Source organism: Lynx rufus, unplaced genomic scaffold (genome assembly GCF_022079265.1).
Source record: "Lynx rufus isolate CCGP_SWC_20201006 ecotype Redwood Valley unplaced genomic scaffold, mLynRuf1.p SCAF_12, whole genome shotgun sequence".
NCBI classification, from domain to species: Eukaryota; Metazoa; Chordata; class Mammalia; order Carnivora; family Felidae; genus Lynx; species Lynx rufus.
This window is the reverse complement of record NW_025814826.1, coordinates 36,087,424-36,111,564: the sequence shown is the minus strand read 5'-3', so window position 1 is coordinate 36,111,564 and position 24,141 is coordinate 36,087,424. Positions and strand designations below refer to the sequence as shown.

Here is a 24,141-nt window from a genome sequence, read left to right as displayed (position 1 = left end):
ACCAGGTAGTGAGTTGTCTGAAGTGCCAAAGCCTTAAGTTACATGTTGAATTTGTAGTGCGTTTGGAGAATTAAAATACAAAGGTCTTTTCTAAGGAAGTTAATATTTTAGATATCATAAGAAAGTTTAATATTTATGTGTAGTATTTTGTAGGAAATTTTAGCAAATAAAGTTTTTGTGTGAAAGAATATAGCATTGTGAATAATGACTTTTGACACTGCTAAATCTTCACTGACCTGTAAGACCATCATTATGTATTCATTAGTGCTGTGACCTTTAACAATTTTTACATTTGAGCTAAACTGGTTATTTTATATTTATTTCAAATTAGTGAAGACGCAGAGTTACTGTGGCGTTTGGCACGGGCATCACGTGATATAGCTCAGCTTAGTGGAACCTCAGAAGAGGAGAAAAAGCTCTTGGTCTATGAAGCCCTAGAGTATGCAAAAAGAGCACTAGAAAAAAATGAACGCAGTTTTGCAGCTCATAAGGTGAGGTCCTTAATATAATGAAACTGTTACTATCTATTGAGAGGTACATTAGTCTATACCTACCTATGATTCCTGATTTACGTGGGAAAGAAAATTTGTCTATATTAAAGAAGTAGGGAAGAGATTTATTTTTATAACATTTGTTAAAAAAGATGTAGTTTTTTCTTTGCATTCTTGAGCATTTATTCTAACTTTATTAGTGTGTTGATAACTTAGTTTTGTGAATGCTTATTTTTTTATTTTTAAAATTTTTTTAACATTTATTTATTATTGAGAGACAGAGACAGAACATGAGCATGGGAAGGGCAGAGAGAGAGAAAGACAGAGTCTGAAGCAGGCTCCGGCTCTGAGCTAGCAGCACAGAGCCCGACGCGGGGCTCGAACCCACAAACTGCGAGATCATGACCTGAGCCGAAGTCGGACGCTTAACCGACTGAGCCACCCAGGCGCCCCTGTGTATACTTATTTTTAAACAGTTAATAGTTTCATGAATTACCTATACCTTTATTCCTAGTAGTATAAGCACTTGACAATTGTTTACTCATTTTCCTCACATTATATTTCTGTTTTATGTAGAGGTGAGAGTAGAGTGGCTGGACAGAGACCTAGTGTAACTTTCACATGTAACTCTGCTACTTTCTGAATTTCCTAATTGGTTTAGAATAATGTTTTTCAATGGACACTGTAGGGAGACATGGGGACATTATTTGTCTTTTGATTAGGACATCATGTTATCATGTTGGACTATCCTCAGCAGACCCCCAAAGTCATTGTGACAGCCAAATTCCATCTCCACCATTTCTAAATGCTCCCTTCTTAGAGGCCAGTCTCCCTCAGCACCCCCTCCCTGATTAATACTGGTTTATATTAAAAATAAAAAATAAGGATTCTTTAAGTTTGTTGAGATTTGTTTTATAACCCAGAATATGGTCCACCTTTGTAAATTTTCTTTGTGCACATGAAAAGAATGCTTATTCAGTTTCTTGTTGGGAGTATTTTATAAATGTCATTCAGGTCAAGTTGGTTCATAGTGCTGTTTGAGTCTTCTGTATCCTTAATGATACTCTGTCTGCTTGCTGTATAAATTATTGAGAGAAGGATGTTGAAATGTCCAAGTATAGTTGTAGGTTTGTTTCTTTGCAGTATTTTTAAATTTTTTTCTTTCTTTTCTCTTGTATTTTATTTTACTTTTTAAAATTTACATCCAAGTTAGTTAGCATATAGTGCAACAATGATTTCAGGAGTAGATTCCTTAATGCTCCTTACCCATTTAGCCCATCCACCCTCCCACAACCCCTCCAGTAACCTTCTGTTTGTTCTCCATATTTAAGAGTCTCTTATATTTTGCCCCCCTCCCTGTGTTTATATTACTTTTGCTTCTCTTCCCTTGTGTTCATCTGTTCTGTGTCTTAAAGTCCTCATCTGAGTGAAGTCATATGATATTTGTCTTCCTTTGACTAATTTCACTTAGCATAATACCTTCTAGTTCCATCCACATAGTTGCAAATGGCCAGATTTCATTCTTTTTGATTGCTGGGTAATACTCCATTGTGTATATAGACCACAGCTTCTTTATCGATTCATCCATTGATGGACATTTGGGCTCTTTCCATACTTTGGTTATTGTTGATAGTGCTGCTACAAACATTGGGGTGCATGTGCCCACTCAAAACAGTATAACTGTATCCCTTGGATAAATACCTAGCAGTGCAATTGCTGGGTTGTAGGGTAGTTCTATTTGTAATTTTTTGAGGAACCTCCATTGTGTTTTCCAGAGTGGCTGCATCAGTTTGCATTCCCACCAGCAGTGCAAGAGATATCCTCTTTCTCCGTATCCTTGCCAACATCTGTTGTGCCTGAGTTGTTAATGTTGGCTAATGTTCTGACAGGTGTGAGGTGGTATCTCATTGTGGTTTTGATTTGTATTTCTCTGATAATGAGTGATGTTGAGCATTTTTTCATGTGTCAGTTGGCCATCTGGATGTCTTCTTTGGAGAAGTATCTATTCATGTCTTTTACCCATTTCTTCACTGGATTATTTGTTTTTTGGGTGTTGAGTTTGATAAGTTCTTTATAGATTTTGGATACTAACTCTTTATCTGATATGTCGTTTGCAAGTATCTTCTCCTATTCTGTTGGTTGCCTTTTAGTTTTGCTGATTGTTTCCTTCACTGTGCAGAAGGCTTTTTATTTTGATGAGGTCCCAGTAGTTCATTTTTGCTTTTGTTTTCCTTGCCTCTGGAAGGAAAGAAGTTAAGAAGTTGCCGTGGCCAAGATCAAAGAGATTTTTGCCTTTCTCCTCAAGGATTCTGATAGCTTTCTGTCTTACATTTAGGTCTTTCATCGATTTTGAGTTTATTTTTGTGTATGGTGTAAGAAAGTGGTCCAAGTTCATTTCTCTGCATATCGCTGTCCATTTTTCCCAGCACCACTTGCTGAAGAGACTGTCTTTATTCCATTGGATGGTCTTTCCTGCTTTGTCAAGATTAGTTGGCCATTGGTTTGTGGGTCCATTTCTGGGTTCTCTATTCTGTTCCATTGATGTGAGTGTCTGTTTTTGTGCCAGTACCATACTGTCTTGATGATTACAGCTTTGTAATACATCTTGAAGTCCAGGATTGTGATGCCTTCTGCTTTGGTTTTCTTTTTCAAGATTGCTTTGGCTTATCGGTGTCTTTTCTGGTTCCATATAGATTTTAGGATTTTTTGTTCTAGCTCTGTGAAGAATCCTGGTTAATTTGATAGGTATTGCGTTTTTGTTTTTGTTTTTATTTAAAAAAATTTTTTAGAGAGAGAGAGCATTAACAGGGGAAGAGAGGCAGGGAGAGAAAGAGAGAGAGACAGAGAGAATCCTAAGCAGGCTCCATGGTCAGCACACAGCCTGATGCTTGGCTTGATCCCATAACCCTGGGATCATGACCTGAGCTGAAATCAAGGACCCTCAACTGACTGAGCCACCCAGGTGCCCCTTTTTGCAATTTATTAATTTTTGTAGCATGTATTTTAAAGTGCTGTTATTAGGAATATAAACATTTAGGATTGATTATATTTTCTTGATGCATTGACCTCTTTATCATTATAAAATGATCCCCTTTATCTTTGAAATAACTCTTGGGTTTTTTTGTTTTTTTCTTTTTCTTTTGGTTTTATAGTCTACTTTGATATTAACATAGCAACTCTTATTTTCTTTTGATTAATGAAAGAATTTGTAGCATGTTACGTCCTTTTCTGTCCTTTTACTTTTAACTGATTGTGTCCTTATATTTAACATATACTTGTAAACAGGTGATAAGTCTTTGATTTTTACTTCTGTATTTTGCATCATATAAAATTCATCATTGTAATAACGTACACTGCAGTAGATTTTTAGCATTTTCACTGTGTTGTGCAGTCATCATCACTGTCTAATTCCAGAATATTTTTGTTACTCCCAAAACAAATCTTATTTATTACCAGTTAATCCCAATTCTCCACTTTCTGTCCCCTGACAAGCACTAATCTAGTTTCTGTCTCTGTGAATTTGCCTGTTCTAGACATTTTGTATAAATGGAATCATATAATATGTGTCCTTTGTGTGTTTGGCTTCTTTCCCTTAGCATAATATTTTCAAGGTTTATCCATACTGAGTATGTGACAGTACTTCATTTTTTTTATGACTAATACTTCATTGTTTGGGTATACCAGTTTTGTTTATCCATCAACTAGTGAACATTTAGGTTGTTTCTACTTTTTTGCTATTATGAATAATAGCACTGTAAACAATTGTGTACAAGTTTTTGTGTGAACGTCTGCTTTCACTTCTTTTTTTTCTTATTGAGGTAACTTCACACAACATAAAATTAACCATTTTAAAGTGCCCAATATAGTGACATTTAATACATTTACAATGTGGTGTAACCATTACCTCTATGTAGTTCCAGAACACTTGTATCACCCTGGAAGGAAACCCTGTACCCATTAAGTAGTCACTTTCTATTTACTCTTATTCCCAGCCCTTGACAAACACTAATCTGCTTTCTGTCGCTATGGCTTTACCTACTCAGGATATTTCCTAGAAGTGGAGTCATACAGAATGGGATCGTTTGTGTCTGACATCTTTCACTTATCATGTTTTTGAGGCCCATCCACATTGTAACATGTATCAGTACTTTATTCCTTTTTATGGATGAATAATATTCCATTGTATGGATATATACCACATTTTGTTTACCCATTGATTAGTTGATGGACATTTGGATTATTTCCACATTTTTGGATATTGTTTATAGTATAACTATCAACAGTCATGTACAAATATTTGTTTAAATACCTGTTTATAGTTCTTTTGAGTATCTAGGAATGGACTTGCTGGGTAATTCTATGTAATTCTTTTTTGAGGAACTGTCAAATTGTTCTTCAAAGTAGCTGTACTATTTTACATTACTGACAGCAATGTATGAGAGGGTTCCAGTTGCTTCACAACCTTGCTAACTCTTGTAATTATCCATTAAAAAAAATTAACAATTACTGGGTGTGAAGTGGTTTCTTATAGTTTTGACTTGCATTTTCTAATGAGTAATGATGTTGAGCATCTTTTCATGTGCTTATTTGACATTTGTATATCTTCTTTGGAGAAATATCTATTCAAATTCTTTGCCCATTTTTAAGCTGGGTTTGTCTTTTTATTGTTGAGGGTTTTGTTTGTTTGTTTATTTTTGAGAGAGAGAGAGCACAAGTGGAGAGGGGCAAAGAGAGAGGGGGACAGAGGATCTAAAGCACGCTCTGCACTGACAGCAGCGAGCCTGATGTGGGGCTCAAACTCATGAACCATGAAATCATGACCTGAGACGAAGTTGGACACTCACAGCTGAGACACCCAGGGTCCCCTTTATTTAGTTTTAAGAGTGTTTTCTGAATATTAGTCTCTGGTTATATATATAATGTGCAAGTATTTTCTCCCATTATGTGGATTGTCTTTTTACTTTCTTGATGATTTCTTTGATGCATAAGTTTTTAATTTTGAAGAAGTCCAGTTTAGTTTTCTTTGATTGCTTGTGCTTTTGGTGTCATATCTAAACTCTTGTCCAGTCCAAAATTACACAGATTTTCACCTATTTGTTTCTAAGAGTTTTATATCTTTTAGCCTTTACATTTAGTCTTTGATCCTAAAAAGTTAACCTTTACACATGGTGAAGTAGGAGTTCAAATCCATTCTTTTCCATGTAAATTTCCAGTTGTCCCAGCACCATTTGTTGACTCTTTTTTCTCCATTTTCATCCTTGATGAGAATCAGTTGAACATAAATGTATGAGTTTATTTTTGAATTCTCAATTCTCTTTCATCAGTCTACACGTAGACCTGTTGGTCTTTGTGCCAGTATCACGATGTCTTCATTACTATAGCTTTGTGAAAAGTTTTGAAATAAGTAACTGTGAGTCCTCTGTTCTTTTTTAAGATGATTTTGAGAATTCTGAGTTTCTTCAATTTTCATACATATTTTAGGATCAGCTTATAAATTTCTGCAAAGGAGCCAGTTGGGTTTTTGATAGGGATTTCATTGAGTCTGTAGAGTAGTTTCGGGAGTAGTTTGCCATTTTGACAGCATTGTATCTTCCAATCCACAGACAAGTGTTGTCTTTCCATTTATTTAGATCCTTTTTTTTTTTTTTTCCAACAGTGTTTTGTAATTTTCATTGTGCAAGTCTTGTACTTCTTTGGTTAGATTTATTCTTTAAGTATTTTATTCTTTTTAATGCTATTGGAATTCTTAATTTCATTTTCAGATTGTTCATTGCTAGTGTATAGGAGTGCAACTGACATTTGATCTTATATACTATAGCTTTGCTAAACTCATTTATTGGTTCTATCTACTAGTTTTTTTGTAGATTATTTAGGGTTTTTATTTTTTCTTTTTTTTCTTTTAGCGAGTAGGTGAGTGGACAAGAGGGCAGAGGGGGAAAGAGAGAATCTTAAGTAGGCTCCACGCACAGCAGGGAGCCTGATAGGGGGCTCCGTCCCATGATCATGGGGTCATCACCTGAACCGAAATCAAGAGTTGGACACTCAACTAACTTAGCCACCCAGGTGCCCCTATTTAGGGTTTTTCTTTTTTCTTTTCTTTTTAAAAAGTGAAAGTGAGGAAAAATAAATTTTAATAATGTAATCCAATAAAACCAAAATATTAATTCAGTTTGTGATCAATAAAAATAATTTTTTTTATTATTTTTTAATAGAATTTATGGTCCAGTTGGCTAACATACAGTGTGTACTGTATGCTTTTGGTTTTGGGGGTAGATTCCTGTGATCCATTGCTTACATACAACACGCAGTGCTCATCCCAACAAGTGCCCTTACAATGCCCATCACCCATTTTCCCCTCTCCCCTCTCCAGCACAGAGCCTGATGCGGGGCTCGAACCCCCAAACCACAAGATCATGACCCGAGCTGAAGTCAGATGCTTAACTGACTGTGCCACCCAGGCGCCCTGGACACCTTTTATTTCTTAATCTTGCTTTGTTTTCCTGGCCAGAACTTCCAGTACAATGATGAGAAGAAGTGACAAAAGCGGATATCTTTGTCTTGTTCCTGATTGTAGGAGGAAAGCTGCTAGGCTTTCACCACCAACTGTGACGTTAACTGTGGGCTTTCCATAAATGCTCCTAATCAGATTGAGAATGTTTCCTTCCAGCAACTAGTTTGTGGAGTGTTTTTATCATGAAAGGGTGTTGGAATTTGTCAGATGCTTTTTTCTGTGTCTGTTGAGATCATCATGTTGATTTCTTCCCCCTTCATTCTGTTAATGTGGTATCTTCCCTCAATTGATTTTTGTATGGTGAATTAACCTTGTATTTTGGGATAAATCTCACTTGGTCATGTTGTGTAATCCTTTTAATAGGCTGCTGAATTCAGCTTGCCATTATTTTGTTGAGGAATTTTATATCATAAGAGACACTAGTCTTTAGTTTTTTCTTTTTCTCTGGTTTTATTGAGGAAGAATTGACATACATCACTGTGTAAGTTTAAGGTCTACAGCATGGTGGTTTGATTTGCATATACTGTGAAGTGATTACTACAGTCGGTTCAGCTGATAATCCATCTTCTAATATAGATGCAGTAAAAAGGAAAGAGAAGAAAAAAAGAAAAGTATTTTTTCCTTGTGATGAGAACTCTTAGGGTTTACTCTCTTACCAACTTCTCTATATATGATACATCAAGTTTAGCTATAGTCTTCATGTTGTACATTACATCCCTAATATAGTTCACCCTTGAACAACAAGGGATGCTAATCCCTATGCAGTTGAAAATCCACATAAAACTTTTGACGTTCCAAAAACTTAACTTCTAATAACCTGTTGACTGGAAGCCTTAATGATAACGTAAATAATCAATACATTATTTTGTATGTTATAGGTCTTATATACTGTATTCTCCTATAAAGTAAATTACAGAAAAGAAAGTATTACTAAAAAAAAATCATAAGGAAAATAAATTCACACTGTATTTTCTCAAGAGAAATCCATGCATAAGTGGATCCACACAGTTTAAATTTGTGTTTTTCAGCTGTACTTATTTATTTTATAACTAGAAGTTTATACATTTTGACCATCTTCCTTCAATTCCCCTTCCTCTTACCTTCCGCCTCTGGTAGCCACAAGTCTTATGCCTTTTTTTTTGTTTGTTTTTTAAGATTCCACATATAAGTGAAATCATACAGTACTTTTATTTCACTTAGCATAATGCTTTCAGAGTCTATGTTGTTGCAAATGGCAGAATTTCCTTTTTTTTTTATATCTGAATAATATTTCATTGTGTATGTGTACACACACACATACACACACACACACACATACACACACACAACTGCTTTATTCATCTTCTATTGGATCTGTACTTAGGTTGTTTCCATGTCTTGGCTATTGTAAACGCTACTATGAACATAGAGGTACAGATATCTTTTCAAATAGGTAATTTCATTTTGGGGGGATAAATTCCCAAGTAGAAATGATGGATCATATGGTAATTCTATTTTTAATTTGTTTTTGAGGATCTTCCATACTGTTTTCCATAGGGGCTGTAACAATTTAAAATCCCACCAACAGTGCATAAGGGTTCCCTTTTCTCCACATCCATGCCAGCATTTATTTCCTTTTTTTTTTTTTTAAGTTTATTTTGAGAGAGAGAGAGTGCACGTGTGAGAGAGAGAGGGGCAGAGAGAGAGAGAGAGAGAGAGAGAGAGAGAGAGAATACCAAGCAGGCTCCGTGGGGCTCAATCCCATGACTGTGAGATCATGACCTGAGCCGAAATCAAGAGTAGGATGCTCAACCATCTGAGCCACCCAAGTGCCTCTATCTCTTTTTGATGATGGCCATTCTAACAGATTTGAGGTGATGCCTCATTGCTATTTTAATTTGCATTTCTTTAATGACTAGTGATGTTGAGCATCTTTTCATGCACCTGTTGGTCTTTCATATATCATCTTTGAATTTTTTTTTAATTTTTTTTTACATTTATTTATTTTTGAGATACAGAAACAGAGTGTGAGCAGGGGAGGGGCAGAGAGAGAAGGAAACACAGAATCCGAAGCAGGCTCCAGGCTCTGAGCAAGCTGTCAGCACAGAGCCCGACACAGGGCCGGAACCCACAAACTGTGAGATCATGACCTGAGCTGAAGTCGGATGCTCAACCCACTGAACCACCCAGGCACCTCAATATATCATCTTTGAAGAAATGTCTATTCAGGTCCTCTACCCACTTTTTAATTGCACTGATTTTTCTTCTGCTGTTAAATTGTATGTAATTGTATGAATTATAATTCAGATATTAACCCCTTATTACATAGATCATTTGCAAATATTTTCTCCCGTTAGGTACACTTTTCATTTTGTTGATGGTTTATTTTCCTGTGCTGAAGCTTTTTAGTTTGATGTAGTCCCACTTGTTTATTTTTTATTTCATTGCCTGTGCTTTAGGTGTCATATCCAAAAAATCGTTACCAAGACTCATGTTAAGAGGCTTTATTCCTGTTTTCTTTAGGAGTTGCATAGTTTCAGGTTTTACATTTAAGCCTTTAACTTATTTTGAGTTAATTTTTGTGAGTGGTGTAACGTTTATTCCTTATACATGTGAATATCCAGTAACCCTAGTGCCATTTTTGTAGTCTGTCCTTCTCAATTGAATATTCGGGGTTCCCTTGTCAGATATTAGTTGACTGTATAGTCTTGGGTTTATTTCTGGGTTCTCAGTTCTGTCTCATTTGTTTGTTTTTATGCAGTGCCATGCTCTTTTAATGCCTATAGCTTTATACTTGTTCTCCTTTCTCAGGATTTCTTTGGCTATTCAGGGTCTTTGTGATTCCCTATAAATTTTAGGTATGTTGTTTTCTACATCTGTAAAAAAATGCCATTGGTATCTTGATGAGGATTGTGTTGAATCTATACACAGATTTTGGTGCTATTGACGTTTCAACAATATTAATACTTCCAGGGCACAAATAGTGATTACCTTTCAATTTATTTGTATCTTCTTTGTTTTCTTTCATCACTGTCTTGCAGTTTTCAGAGTAGAAATCTTTGGCCTTCTTATATACATTTATCCTATTTGGTTGTTTTTGAGGCTCTTGTAAATGGGATCTATTTCTTTGTCAGAAAATTTGTTGCTAGCATATAGAAATGCTACTGATATTTACATGTTAATTTTATATCTTGCAACTTTACTGAATTTGTTGATTAAACAGATTTTTGTTTGAATTTGGTTGCATCTTTACAACTTTCTATATATAGAATCATGTCATGTACAAATAGAGACATTCTACTTCTTCCTTTCCAATTCTGATACCTTTTATTTCTTTTTCTTGCCTGATTGCTCTGGGTAGGACTTCAATTACTGTGTTGAATAGGAGTGGTAAAAGTGGGTACCCTTGTCTTATTCTTGATCTTAGAGGACATCTTAAGCCTTTCATCATTGAGTATGATGTTAGCTGTGGTTTATCACGTATGGTCTTTATTATGTTGAGATATGTTCCTTCTATGTCTAATTCAACTTGTTAGGAGTTTTTTTGTTTTTTTTTTTTTTTTATCATGAAGGGATGTTGAATTTTGTCAGATTCTTTTTCTGCATGTATTAAAATATGATTCTTGGGGCGCCTGGGTGGCGCAGTCGGTTAAGCGTCTGACTTCAGCCAGGTCACGATCTCGCAGTCCGTGAGTTGGAGCCCTGCGTCAGGCTCTGGGCTGATGGCTCAGAGCCTGGAGCCTGTTTCCGATTCTGTGTCTCCCTCTCTCTCTGGCCCTCCCCCGTTCATGCTCTGTCTCTCTCTGTCCCAAAAATAAATAAACGTTGAAAAAAAAATTTTTAAATATGATTCTTTTCTTTCTGTTAATGTGATACATCACTTTGATTGATTTGTGTATGTTGAATTGTTTTTGCATCCCAGGGATCAATCCCACTTGATCGTGGTGAATGATTTTTTTAATGATCTACTGAATTTGGTTTGCTAGTATTTTACTGACAGTTTTTGCAACTATATTAGGTTTCTTTTGTTGTGATGTTTTGTGATGGTTTTGATATCAAAGTAACACTGGTGTCATAGAATACTTAGAGGCATGTTCACTTTTTCTGGGTTTTTTTTTTTTTTTTTTTGGGAAGAATTGATAGAAGCTTGGTGTTAATTCTTTTTAAACATTTGGTAGAATTCACTAGTGAAGCCATCTGGTCCTGGCCTTCGCTTTGCTGGAAGTTCTTTTGATTACTAACTCTTTATTATTACTTATTATTCAATTTTTCGGATTTTTTGCTTATTCTTACATCAGTTGGATTGTTGTTTCTAGGAATTTTGCAGGTTTTCTAGGTCACTTAATCTGTTGCCATATGATTGTTGCTACTATTCCTTTATAATCTTTTTTATTCCTAGATTTATTACTGAGGTTAGTAGTAATGTATGCCCTCTTTGACTCCTGATTTTAGTAATTTAACTTTTGTTCTCTTATTATGTCTAGCTAAAGGTTTATAAATTTTGTAGATCTTTTCAGAAAATTAACTTGGTTTTGCTGCTCTTCCCCATTTTTCCTATTCTTTATTTTATTTATCTCCACTCTAATCTTTATTATTCCCTTCCTTCTGTTTACTTTAGGTTAATTTGCTCTTCTTTTTCTAGGTTTTGTTTTGTTTTTTTTTTAATTTTAGAGAGAGAGTGTGTGAGCAGGGGAGGGGAGCAGGGGAAGAGAGAGAGAGAATCTTAAGCAGGCACCATACTAAGTGCGGAGCCGGACATGGGGCTCATGCCCATGATCCTGTGATCATGACCTGAGCCAAAATCAAGAGTTGGGAATTCAACTGACTGAGCCACCCAGGTGCCCCTTCTTTTTCTAGTTTCTTAAGGTATAAGGTTAGATTATTGACTTGATTTCTTTAAATATATATTTTTTATTTTTTTTCTTAAGTTTGTTTATTTTGAGAGAGAGCATGTGAGATTGAGCAGGGGAGGAGTATAAGACAGGGAGAGAAAGAATCCCAGGCAGGCTCCCAAACCCACAAACTACAGGATCATGACCTGAGCCAAAATCAAGAGTGGGATGCTTAACCAACTGAGACACCCAGCCACATCTTGATATCTTTCTTTAAGGTAACCATTTACAGCTATAAGTTTCCCTCTGAATACAATTTTGCTAAATCCCACAAATTTTGTTATGTTGTGTTGTTTTTGTTCTTAGGGAATTTAAAATTTTTTCTTGTGATTTCTTATTTGAATGTGTTATTTAGGAATGTGTTTTTTTAATTTCCACATAATTGTGAATCATCCAAATTTCCTTCTTTTATTAATTTCCATTTTCATTTTACTGTGGTCAGAGAACATACTTTGGTTTCTGTCTTTTAAAATTTGAGGCTTTTTTATGGCCTAGTATCTTGTCTATCCTGAAAAATATTCCATGTGAATTGAGAAGAATACGGTGTTGGGTAGAGTGTTCTGTACATGTATGCTAGCTAGGTCTAATTAGTATATAGTATTGTTTGAGTCTTCTGTTTGATGATTTTTTCCTAGAACTAATTTGATGATTTTTGACTAGTTCTATCCAGTCTTGGAAGTGGAGTATTGAAGTCCCCAACTATTATAGTTGAATTGTCTCTTTCTACATATATTTGTTTATAATTGTTATATGTTCTTGATACGGTTTTTCTTTGTCTCTCATGTAACAGTTTGGTTCCTAAAGTCTGTTTTGTCTGATATTAGATCATTATCTAATTCTAATTAGTATATCACTTCAGCTTTCTTGTGAGTACGGTTTATGTGCTAAACTTCCCTGTTTTTTGTTTGTTGTTTTTACTGTTCATTTATTTTGGAAAGAGGGAGAGAGAACACAAGCTGGGGAGGGGTAGAAAGAGAGGGAAACAGAATCTGAAGCAGGCTCTGAGCTGCAGCATAGAATCCAATGCAGGGCTCAAACCCACAGACTATCATGACCTGAGCCAAAATCAGGTGCCCTAAAACTTACCTGTGTTTTACTTTAAATGTATATACATTTGAATACATATATATTATATATATGTATATATATATATATATGTATATATATATGTATATATGTATATTGAATACATATATACATCTGAATCTAAATTGTAGACAGTATATAGTTGAATCATGTGTTTTAGTACATTCTGCTGCTAATCTTTGTCTTTTAATTGGAGAGTTTAACCCATTCACATTTAAAGTGTAATTGACAATAAGAAGTTCTTTTGCAATTTTGGTATTTGTTTTCGATCTTTTGTTTCTTAAGTCTTCCATTAGTGTCCTTTATTTAGTATTCCATAGATTTATTTTGTTTTGCCATTTTCATTCTTTTATTTCTTATACTGTATATTTTGAGTTATACTCTTAATTGTTATCCTGAGTAATACCATTACCATCATAATTTGTAATTACCAAGTTCATATTGGATATCAACTTAATTTCAGTAGTATACCAACTTTGCTCTTATATATCTCTGCTCCCATCCCCTTATTCTGACACAGTCAGCTAGCATTTTGATCTTGGACTTCCCAGTCTCCAGAAATGATGAGTAATAACATTTCTGTTATTTTAGCTGACCACTCTAGTGTTTTGTTCTAGCAGGACAAGCAGACTAAAGCAGGTGTCCATGGTTTCTGATTTGGCTGTTAATCTTATTGAGGACCCTTTGTACATGACAAGTCATTTCTCTCCTATTTTCAAGATCATCTCTTTGTTTTTTTATCTTTGACAGTTTGATTCTGCTGTTTCTGGTTGTGGATCTCTTAAATTTATCTTATTTGGGGTTCTTTGTTTTCATCAAAGTAGAGAAGTCTTTGGCATTTATGTTTTTAAGTATTCATTCTACTCCCTTTCTCTCCTCTTCTCTCCTACTGGGACTCCTCTTATGTGTATTTTGGTAGACATGTGGGTGTCTCACAGGCCTCTGAGTCTGTGTTCATTTTTCTTCTTTCTTTTTACTTTCTGTTTCTCATAGAGTGTAATCTTAATTGACCAGATACCTTCAAATTAGCTAATTCTTTCTTCTGTCCATATCCACTGTTGAGCCCTTAATTCAATGTTGTGAATTTTTTATTCCATTTATTGTACTTCCCACCTTCAAAGTATATGTTTGGTTCCATTTTATAATCTCTGCCTCTTTATTGATAATTCTCTATTTAATGAGACATTGTTCTTAGTATACTTTAGTTCTTCAGACATCATTTCCTTGTTGAACATACATAAAGTCTAGGAAGCCCAACATCTGGGCTTCTTCAGGCATAGCTTCCTTTGATTTTTTTCCTCCTGTATGTGGGTTATATATTCTTATGTTTTGCATGCCCTGTAATTTTTTTGTTGAAAACTGGACATGTTAACTATTACAATACGGTAAATCTGGAAATCAGGTTCTCTCCTTTCCCAGAATTTGTTGTTGCTGCTTTTAGTATGTGTTGTTTTTTTCTTTTTTCTAAGATTTTGTTTTAAGTAATCTCTACACGCAACATGGGGCTCAAACAACCCTAAGATCAAGGGTTGCATGCTCTACCAATTGAACCAGCCAGGTGCTTGTGTTGTTTTTCTTGTAACTTCTTGACCAGATTCTGTAAAGTCTGTGTTCTTTGTTATATGTAGCCAAAGAAGTCTCTGTTCTCTTAGTTTAGTGGTCACCAAATGATTGGGCATACATTTTATAAAATGTTTGGAGCCAAAATGTTTTCCATTCTTGGTCATGGGGCTCTCTGTATGTGTTGGGACATACCATTAGCCCTTAGCTGAGCAGTTTTAAACTGTGCCTTGGCTTTCACTTCCAATTTGTGAAGAGCCTTAAGCTCAGGGCCTTCTCAGATCTTTCCTAAGCTTTTTGTTTTTGTTTTTGGCTATGGTGTTATTGCATAATTAGCAAAATGCTTTGCCATTTAATTCAATAACAAAATAATTCACATTTCACGATGCTTTCAAAGCATGACATTTGAAGTCCATTTTATCTTCCTTTGACCTATGCATTGGTAATAAAGTGTCATGGTATGGAGTATGCGTGGCACTCCAAATGCTTTCAGGTTATAACACTATCACTGTGATTTACAGTGTATGGAGCAGCAGTAAGAATCAGTTAAAATATTACATATGATCTCTTATCACAATTCAACCCTGCCATTGTTGAGCAAAGCCAGTCAATTCATAAGTGGTGAGTGTGACTGTGTTCTAGTAAAGCTTTATTTGTGAGCACTGAAATTTGAATTCAATATAATTTTCGTATGTCATGAAATATTCTTTTGGGTTTTCTTATTTATGTATGTATGTATGTATGTATGTATGTATGTATGTATTTATTTATTTATTTTAATGTTTATTTATTTTTGACAGACAAAGCATGAGCGGGGAAGGGGCAGAGAGAGAGGGAGACACAGAATCTGAAGCAGGCTCCAGGCTCTGAGCTGTCAGCACAGAGCTTGACGCGGGCTTGAACTCACAGACTGTGAGATCATGACCTGAGCCAAAGTCGGATGCTTAACCGACTGAGCCACCCAGGTGCCCCATCTTTTGGCTTTTCTTTATTGAACCTTTCCAGCACCCTTAGGGACATCTCTTTACCTAGCCTTTCCTCCCAAGCTTTTCATTAGTTTATTTGCTGGAGACAGCAGCAATCTAAGATACTAGTTTATAAATGTTTTCAGTAAATGCCCCCCCGCCCTGGCACCCCAGAGACAGTTTTATCACTAGGGCCTTTTCAAGTTAGGTGAAATATGTACAAGGCCAGTCTTTCAAGGAGCCACCAAACAAGTCAGAACAAAGATTACAATTCTCCATGAGTGAGATCTGTTCTGTACCCTCAGGTATTGGGAATGGCGGGGGATGGGGGGGTGGGTGCTGTTTTATAGCTCTTGCTGAGATTGGGAATGTGGGATAATAAAACAGCACAGAATTCACTATTCTCATTAGGAATAATCTGATACTTTGAATAAGCGTTCCCAGGTCACCTCAAGCCTTAGGTTAATTTCAGAGTTCCAAAAATAAGTTGATTTTGATAGTTGTTGCTCATTTTTTTTTCAGTGCTTTTATGGAGAAGCAGAATTCAGAGTTCTTTACTTTGCCTTTTTCACTTATGTCACTCTTAGTTTTTGTTAATTTTAATCCAATTTGGCAGTCTGCTTTTCATTTGGGGTTTTGGACCATTTACATTTAATGTGATTAATGATATTTTGGGGTTTAAATTTCCTATCTTTCTATTTGTTCCATCTGTTCATCTTCTTTTTCTGCCTTTTTTATTGATAATTTTTTGGATTCCATTTTATTTATTTCATTGACTTAATGGCTATAACTCTGTGTCATGTTGTTTAGTGGTTGCTTTAAGGTTTATAGCATACATCTTTAACTTACAGTCCATATCAAGTGATATAGCACTTCATATGTTAATAACTGCTCTTTGTGCTATTATTGTAATATATCTTTAACATATGTCAAAAATCTCAAAATACTGCCAGTCTAATCAGGGAAGAATGTTTAGGATTCATCCATAAGCTTATGTTTGTTTTGCATATAGAAGATGGTGAGATACATAAGAGAAGGTGTTTTTATCCAGAGTCCTGATATGTGGGAGAAGATCAGAACAGCAAATTTGAAACCCTGTGTAACCACCTAGTCCCCTGGATTTAGGCAGCTGGGTAACTCTCAGTGGAGATTAAGTGAGCATAGCCTATAGAGGGGTGTGTGTGTGTGTGTGTGTGTGTGTGTGTGCGCGCGCGTGTGCACACGTGCACAAATAATGTATGTTATGTTTTAAGTTATACTTTTTAAGTTTCAATAAACTTACCAAGATTTTGGCAGAAAATAGATTTAAACAGAAGTTTGTTTTAGTTAAAATCTTTGTGGTTATAATTCTTAAAACCCCACAGAAATAAGCTCAAATAAAAATGGAGGGGCGGTTTATTAGAAACTACTGTTTCTAATAAAACCCAAAGGCAGGGTGTTTTTGGTTCAGGAAAACCTGGTTTGATTGCTCTGAGGTTTATATTATCTCTTTGCTGTTACCTGCACATCTTTTTCTCTGCAGACTCTTTTTCTCATTCTACATCTTGTGACTTTCTACAGCACTTGAATTTATGAAGCTTGGATATTAGGTATTTAGTCCTTAGGGACAAAACTCAGATTGTCTCAGTTTGGGTCTGTTATCCCATCTGTGGCTATGGGGACAACATCACAATTGACAGATGTGGCTCTTATTACTAGAACCGTGCAGATGTGGGAGAAGAAGCAGCTTGTAGAAAAGAGGATGAGAAAATAAAATGATAGTTATTCAATTGCAAATTTTTAAAAATTTATACTCTGGTTATAAACATGAATCATTGTCTCCTCATTGTGTTGATAACTTCCTTAGAGATTCTGTATTCTTTACCTTGTATTATAGTTCTCAATAGAGAACTGTAGAACACGTCCTGTCCTTGAGTTCCTTAAGGGCCATGTCTACTTTCCTTTGTATATGACAGTATATTTTATTCAGTTTTTATGCTAAGTTTTTGTTGAATGAGAATGACTATTGAGGAATAAATACTCAGTTTTACCTTGTATTGAGTGGAGTATTAGTGGGGTATTATTATTCTTATATGTTTTTTTTCCTTCTATTTTTAGTGGTATGCAATCTGTATTAGTGATGTTGGAGATTATGAAGGCATCAAGGCTAAAATTGCAAATGCTTACATTATCAAGGAGCATTTTGAGGTACTGATGAATTTTAAAAGTCATTACTTTTTTAAATAGATTTCTGTTTCACTTATTTATTGCTGTATAGCAAACCATCTAAAATTTAGAGACCTAAAGCAGTGACAGCTTATTTCTCAAAATTTTGTGGGTTTACTCTGTAGTGGTGCTTTGATCTGTTTGGTGTAACTGAGATCATTTAGATAGCTGTGTTCACCTCTGTCTTCAGCTGGGACGGGAATGCGCACGATACCCTGTCAAGTGACTGTTTCTCTCCACTTTTCTTTATATTATTTAGTAGTCTAGCCCAAGTTTCTTTATAGCATGGTAGTGGCTTCCAAGAATGAGCATTCCAAGGTAAAATTCCAGTGTGGAAACTTTTATCAGGCTTCTGTTTTGTATCACACTTAGTAAAGTCCTGTGGACCTAAACAAGTCATGTGGCCAAGACAAGAGTTTGTGAGAGGGTGCTATATAAGGTCCTGAATACCCAGAGGTGTGGTCTAGTCTAACAATCTAACACAATTGACAAATCCAATAGTAATAGTACTGTTAACAGTATTATCTCTGTGTGGGTATTTTGTATTTTAATATTTCCAGTTACTTATTTTATAGTAAGCTCTTTGTTAGGTGTCAGATGTTTTCTAGGAGTTTGTATTTTTTATGATGCGCATAAACACTACTTCATTGTCCTAAGCAAAACTAAACAAAAAACTCCCAAAAAACTGACACTAAAAACCCAACATATTTATTTCTCTTGTGATATTTTAGACCATTGTAAAAATGCAAAGGAAGAGAATATGACGGAAACATACATGGGGAGAATGTTAGATAAGCTCTTTACTAGCCTTTCTGAATTTTATAGTTATAGTCTCAATTCATAGTTTATATAATGGGTAGTAGAAAAGCTAGGAGTCAGGAGTCCTAGCTTTTTATTCAGACATCAATGGTGTGTGTGTATGTGTGTATGTGTATATATATACACATATATATACATACACACGTGTATGTGTGTGTATGCATATATATATATTTCCATTTAATAATATGCAACATTTTTCACATTTTAAGAACTTTAAAATCAGATTATATTATATAATCAATGGTATCCTATAATTGGCAGTGCTTTTTTCTCTTTAGTGGTACATATAATAATGACATATTGTAACTTTCACAGTATCTTAGATTCGGTGAAATGCCATAGTTTGCTCAGTGGCATTAAAAAAAATTGCCTAAATTATTCTGTGCTATATGATGTAGAAATATGTGACAAATAAATTCAATGTGAAAAATTAAAAATTGCAGAAAATTGTATTAATGGAAACAGAAAAGGCTATATTTTTTAAAAATGATGCATTGCAAGTTTCATGTGTGTGTAATATTTAGAGGCGCCTGGGTGGCGCAGTCGGTTAAGCGTCCGACTTCAGCCAGGTCACAATCTCGCAGTCCGTGAGTTCGAGCCCCGTGTCAGGCTCTGGGCTGATGGCTCAGAGCCTGGAGCCTGTTTCCGATTCTGTGTCTCCCTCTCTCTCTGCCCCTCCCCCGTTCATGCTCTGTCTCTCTCTGTCCCAAAAATAAATAAACGTTGAAAAAAAAAATTTTTTTTAAATAATAATGTTTAGTATTTACATACTAAAAAGATCATTTATACTATTATTTCTAATTCCATTATTATATCCAAAGCCATAAGGAATTACTGTCTTTGGATTGTTGTTGTTTTAAAGATTTTATTTTAAGCAATCTCTACACCCAACATGAGGCTTGCACTCACAGCCCCCAAGATCAAGAGTTGCATGCTCCACCGACTGAGCCAACCAGGCACTCCTATCTTTGGATGGTTTTTTAAAAACACTTCAACTAACGGCAGGAAGAATTATAAAAGAAAGGGTTTACTTGAGAGTAGTCCCTCTCAACCCCTCCTGTAAGAAAATTAAATTCCCCTAGGCATCCATTGTATGTTACGAGTTAACTTTTCTCCCTTGCATCTAGAATGGTACTAGCTCTATACCATTCTTGGTAGATTGGAGAAAGTTAATTATTCATATAATTTTTCGTAGGGCTTAATTTTCTAGTGGAACTCCAGTTAGGAAAGGATGGTTAGTGTATAAGTTGTGTATACTTTTCTTTTTTAATTTATTTATTTTGAGAGAGAGTGAGAGAGGGCATGAGCAGGGGAGGGACAGAGTGAGACACAGAATCTGAAGCAGGCTCCAGGCTCTAAGCTGTCAGCACAGAGCCTAACTCAGGGCTCAAACCCATGAACTGTGAGATCATGACCTGAGCCAAAGTTGGACACTTAACTGACTGAGCCATCCAGGTGCCCCTAAGTTGTGTATACTTTAAAACATATTTTGCTACAAATCATATGACTATATTTAGTGGAAAAGTAAAATAAGGTCAGTGCTGATTCTTACCCATATTATTGAAGCAAGATTTCTAAGTCCTACTCAGCCTTACTCTAGGTATTACTTCTGCTTCCATTAATCAATGTCAGTAGTAAATTGATACTTTTGACAAGTAAAATTAATAATGATGTTGGTGATAGAAGATATTACTGTGTTAAGTACCTCCTATTACTTGCTCATTTAATTTTTTACCACAACACTATAAAGTAGATATATTATTCTCTCAATTCTATAAAACAGCAAACTCAGGCCTTGGCAAGAAGAGAGAACTTGCCAAGGTCAAAAAGGTAGAAGTCACTGAGCTGTGATTTAAATTCTGTCAGTCTTGGCTTCAGAGCTCACATTGATAACCAGTTACAAATATTTTAAAATGTGTATCTCATAATTACTAACTGAAAGTGAAAATGTGGGTTTACTGAAAAGCATAAAATAGAAGGTCTCAATTTTTTAACAAGGGTCTTTTATTTTTAATAGGATTAACATTAATCTGAGATATTCTTAGTGGCGTTCAACAAAATAATTGAAAAAAGGAATAGTTGGGTTAAAGCTAATCTGTAGTTTATGCTTTACATTAATTCACATAGGACTTTCACATAGTAAATAGAAATTAGGGAGACTTTATCAATGTATTTTACATTGCATATAATTATTTTACTAATAAATTCTGTGACTAAATAGCATTTTTCCTTTGTTAAGGATAAATGGGGAGGTTGAATAAATTCTAAATACAAGAAGAGACTTTGTAAAATTATTATGTAACTTTTTTCTTATTTTAGTAAATAATGCTATTTAATGCAATATTCATATAGAACTTGCCAAAAATAACTTCCTTTTCTTATCTAGAAGAAACATTGAGAACTATAGTTTTCAAAATGAGATTGATTTACAGATTTCATGTTTTTTCTCATATTGATAAATCCTATCAGGATTTATTGCCAAACTTTATAAAACAGAACCTTTAATACAAGTCATTAACAGTGTATTGAAATGAATTTATTAACCAAATTAAAGAATCAAGAGGGAAAAAGCTGATATTCATTATCCTAGAAGGATTGAAATGCAGGGTTGCCAAAAAACTTTACATCATGGCTTTATGCTTGCTGAAACACAAGCATTATTTGTGTTTAGAACACAGATATGATTGACCTTCTCCTTTCTTGTTAGAAAGCAATTGAACTGAACCCAAAAGATGCTACCTCCATTCACCTTATGGGTATTTGGTAAGAAAATTTCTTAAGTAAATATTTCAGTCGTGTTTAGTATGATCTTATTTTGTAGTATATGAAACAAGATGTAAAATATTTAAAAGTATTTGACATTCATGAGTATTTAGTTCATTATATTAACTAGCAGTTGTGATGTATTGTTAGAAAATACTAAATTTGATTGTAATTGTGTTAACCATTGTTATTCAGATCACTTAGAAGTAAATACTAAGATGAAAAAGGCGTTAAAACTTCTTGCTAGACTTTGAAATTCCTTTTGTTGGGAAAGATTATTTTTATCCAATGAAATTGGATTCATCTAGTTATGTAGCAATACAGTTTGATGCTCTAAGAGAGTCTTTGCATCTTCAAAGTGTATAAAATACAGTCTGATTCATCTGAACAGCAATATAATTTTGACTTTTAGTATCTTTCCATTTATCCAATGTATAACATTATTTTGCTGGTATGAGCATACACCAATCTATTTAAATGCTTGCTGATTTAAGAGTCTTTCTTGAGACAGGTTTGCCATGTTTTCTTTGGGTGTAGTCTGCAGATCTGAATATTTTATTGTCTTCTTTTTGGTGTAAAAAACCTTGTATCAGACTCTTAAAGAGTTAAATATCCTTCAGGGCCATATTAAACTAACAAAACGCTTTCTGAGGACTAATGATAATGGAGAGACAGTCACTAAGTCAGATGCTAGGGAGTAAACATGAATGAGATACAAGTCTACCTCAAGGAATTCAGACCATAGAGATCTAGCACTTTTTTCCCTACTTCTATCAGAAATTTGTCAAGATCTTTGGATGTTAATCATTTGCTTCACTCTTTCAAATAGGTAGGCTTAAGTTGTGTTTTGTCATTGTTATTTATGCATATCATGTTTGGTTTTGTCATTTTATTTTAATTAAAAATTTTTTTAATGTTTATTTTTGAGGGAGACAGATCGTGAGCAGTGGAGGGGCAGAGAGAAAGGGAGACAGAGAATCTGAACCTGACTCCAGGCTCTAAGCCATCAGCACAGTGTCCAATGTGGGGCTCGAACCCACGGACCGCAAGATCATGACCTGAGCCACTGAGCCACCCAGTCACCCCATGGTTTTGTCAATTTTTTAAAAACTTCTCTGAGTTAGTCTTTCTAATGCAAAAAATAGGGGTAATGATCCAAACTCATTTAGTTCTTGTAAGGAGTGGATGAGAGATAATCACCTAGCACCTGAAACAAAGTGAGCACTTAGTGATGAATGATATATGCTGTTATCATTACTAGTACTATCGCTTACTATTTATATTAATCACAAAATATACCTTAATTGATGAATCAATATAAACCAGTCTCTGGGTAATTTAGTAGGCATATTAACCTACTGGATATTATTATGTAAAGTACAAATTGTTTAAACGTACAACAGGAGAAGATACGTTTTATATGTTAAGATGCTTAGTTTTCTTAAGAGAAAAAAAAAGGTGAATTTCAGATATATAGATGTTATTTTATTTCTCTATAGGTGTTATACATTTGCTGAAATGCCTTGGTATCAAAGAAGAATTGCTAAAATGCTGTTTGCAACTCCTCCTAGTTCCACCTATGAGGAGGTAGTGTGCTGTCCTTTATTAAGTTAGTACTGGTTTCCTAACTGCAGTGCCATTCTACAGTGTCCAGATCTGGAGCTCTGATCAGTGAGGCATTTGAGCACGTTTCTAACCATCCAATGCAACTATCTTATCACAAAGGCTTAATACTTATAATCTATGACTGGTGAGTGGTTTTTTTTCTTTAGGTGAGTGGCTGATGACTCTGGTATGTTGTTAGCTATAATAGCTCATGGCTAAAATTTATCATTTTCTATTTGAAACCTATATACCATATAAAAGTCATAAAATAGAACAAGAAATTCAACAGCTGCTGTTCAGCATGTTTTAGGTACGTGTTCTACACACTACAATTTACCTAGAGAAGAAAGTGTGTATTTGTATAGATAAAGAGTAATTGTAACTTTTTTTAAAAAGTGGGGTTGAAAGGTTCATACTCTTATATTTTCAAGGCCTTTTGCTTCCTTGTTAAAAATAAAATTTGAAAGGGATTTCTGGGCAAATATTTTGAGTTAACATCACTAAAATTTTCAGAGTAAGGAGATAAGGCCATTGAAAAAGCTTCCATAATACCTATACCATAACAAGGAGCTATGTTTTTCTTCTGGGAAATAATATTGTAGAATTTGATGTAAAAGTATTTAGTTGAAAAATTAGAACACAGTGGGGAAATACTGCTATTAAAAAGAATATATTCTAAGAAAATACTGTCAGCTCTACTATAACAAGTTAGTTATGTTTCTAAGAAATCAGTTAATACATTATAAAAACAGTCGAAGTGGAACAAAAAGAACTAAGAGTTTCAGATTCACAATAGCATTTTATGTTGGAATTTCAGTAATAAAGGAGTTTTAAAAATTTATTGGTACAACCTATATACCACTGAGTAAATTTAGCTTTTGATTTTATCAAGTTTTTACTGGTAGTGACTATTATGATTTAAGAAGAGAAAGATCAGAATAGCTCTGTTGCATATGATGATGTTCTTTCCTCTCTGCACTTGATGCTTGGTTGGTACAAGTTCTGAACAGCAATCAAGTTATTACTTGAAGTGGTCCATATACCGTAATCTGTGCTCCGATGATTTAATAATATGTTCAATTTTGCTGTGTTAACTCTGTCAATGAATTGGACTTTAAGATATCTTAATTTACTTCCTGACTTTTGAACAAAAGTTTTTTTTAATATCGATTCTGTTATAACCCTTTTCATTATGTTTGGGTTGTGTTTTTAACAGGCCTTAGGCTACTTTCACAGGGCAGAGCAAGGTAACATTTTTAATT

At 34.8% G+C, this 24,141-nt stretch overlaps 1 protein-coding gene across 4 annotated transcripts in view; it reads left to right on the top strand.

Annotated features, from left to right (window-relative positions):
• The window catches only part of RMDN1 (regulator of microtubule dynamics 1), a 55,388-nt gene that overhangs the window by 28,900 nt on the left and 2,347 nt on the right, over positions 1-24,141 (top strand). For 2 of the 4 annotated variants that reach the window (XM_047074105.1, XM_047074107.1), the window contains exons 4-8: positions 332-491; positions 17,582-17,671; positions 21,219-21,274; positions 22,774-22,861; positions 24,096-24,126. In XM_047074105.1, the coding sequence (XP_046930061.1) occupies positions 332-491; positions 17,582-17,671; positions 21,219-21,274; positions 22,774-22,861; positions 24,096-24,126 (425 nt within the window). Of the gene's footprint in view, positions 1-331; positions 492-17,581; positions 17,672-21,218; positions 21,275-22,773; positions 23,025-24,095; positions 24,127-24,141 lie in introns of those variants that run through there. The other 2 variants (XR_006961119.1, XM_047074106.1) reach the window with 2 other exon arrangements.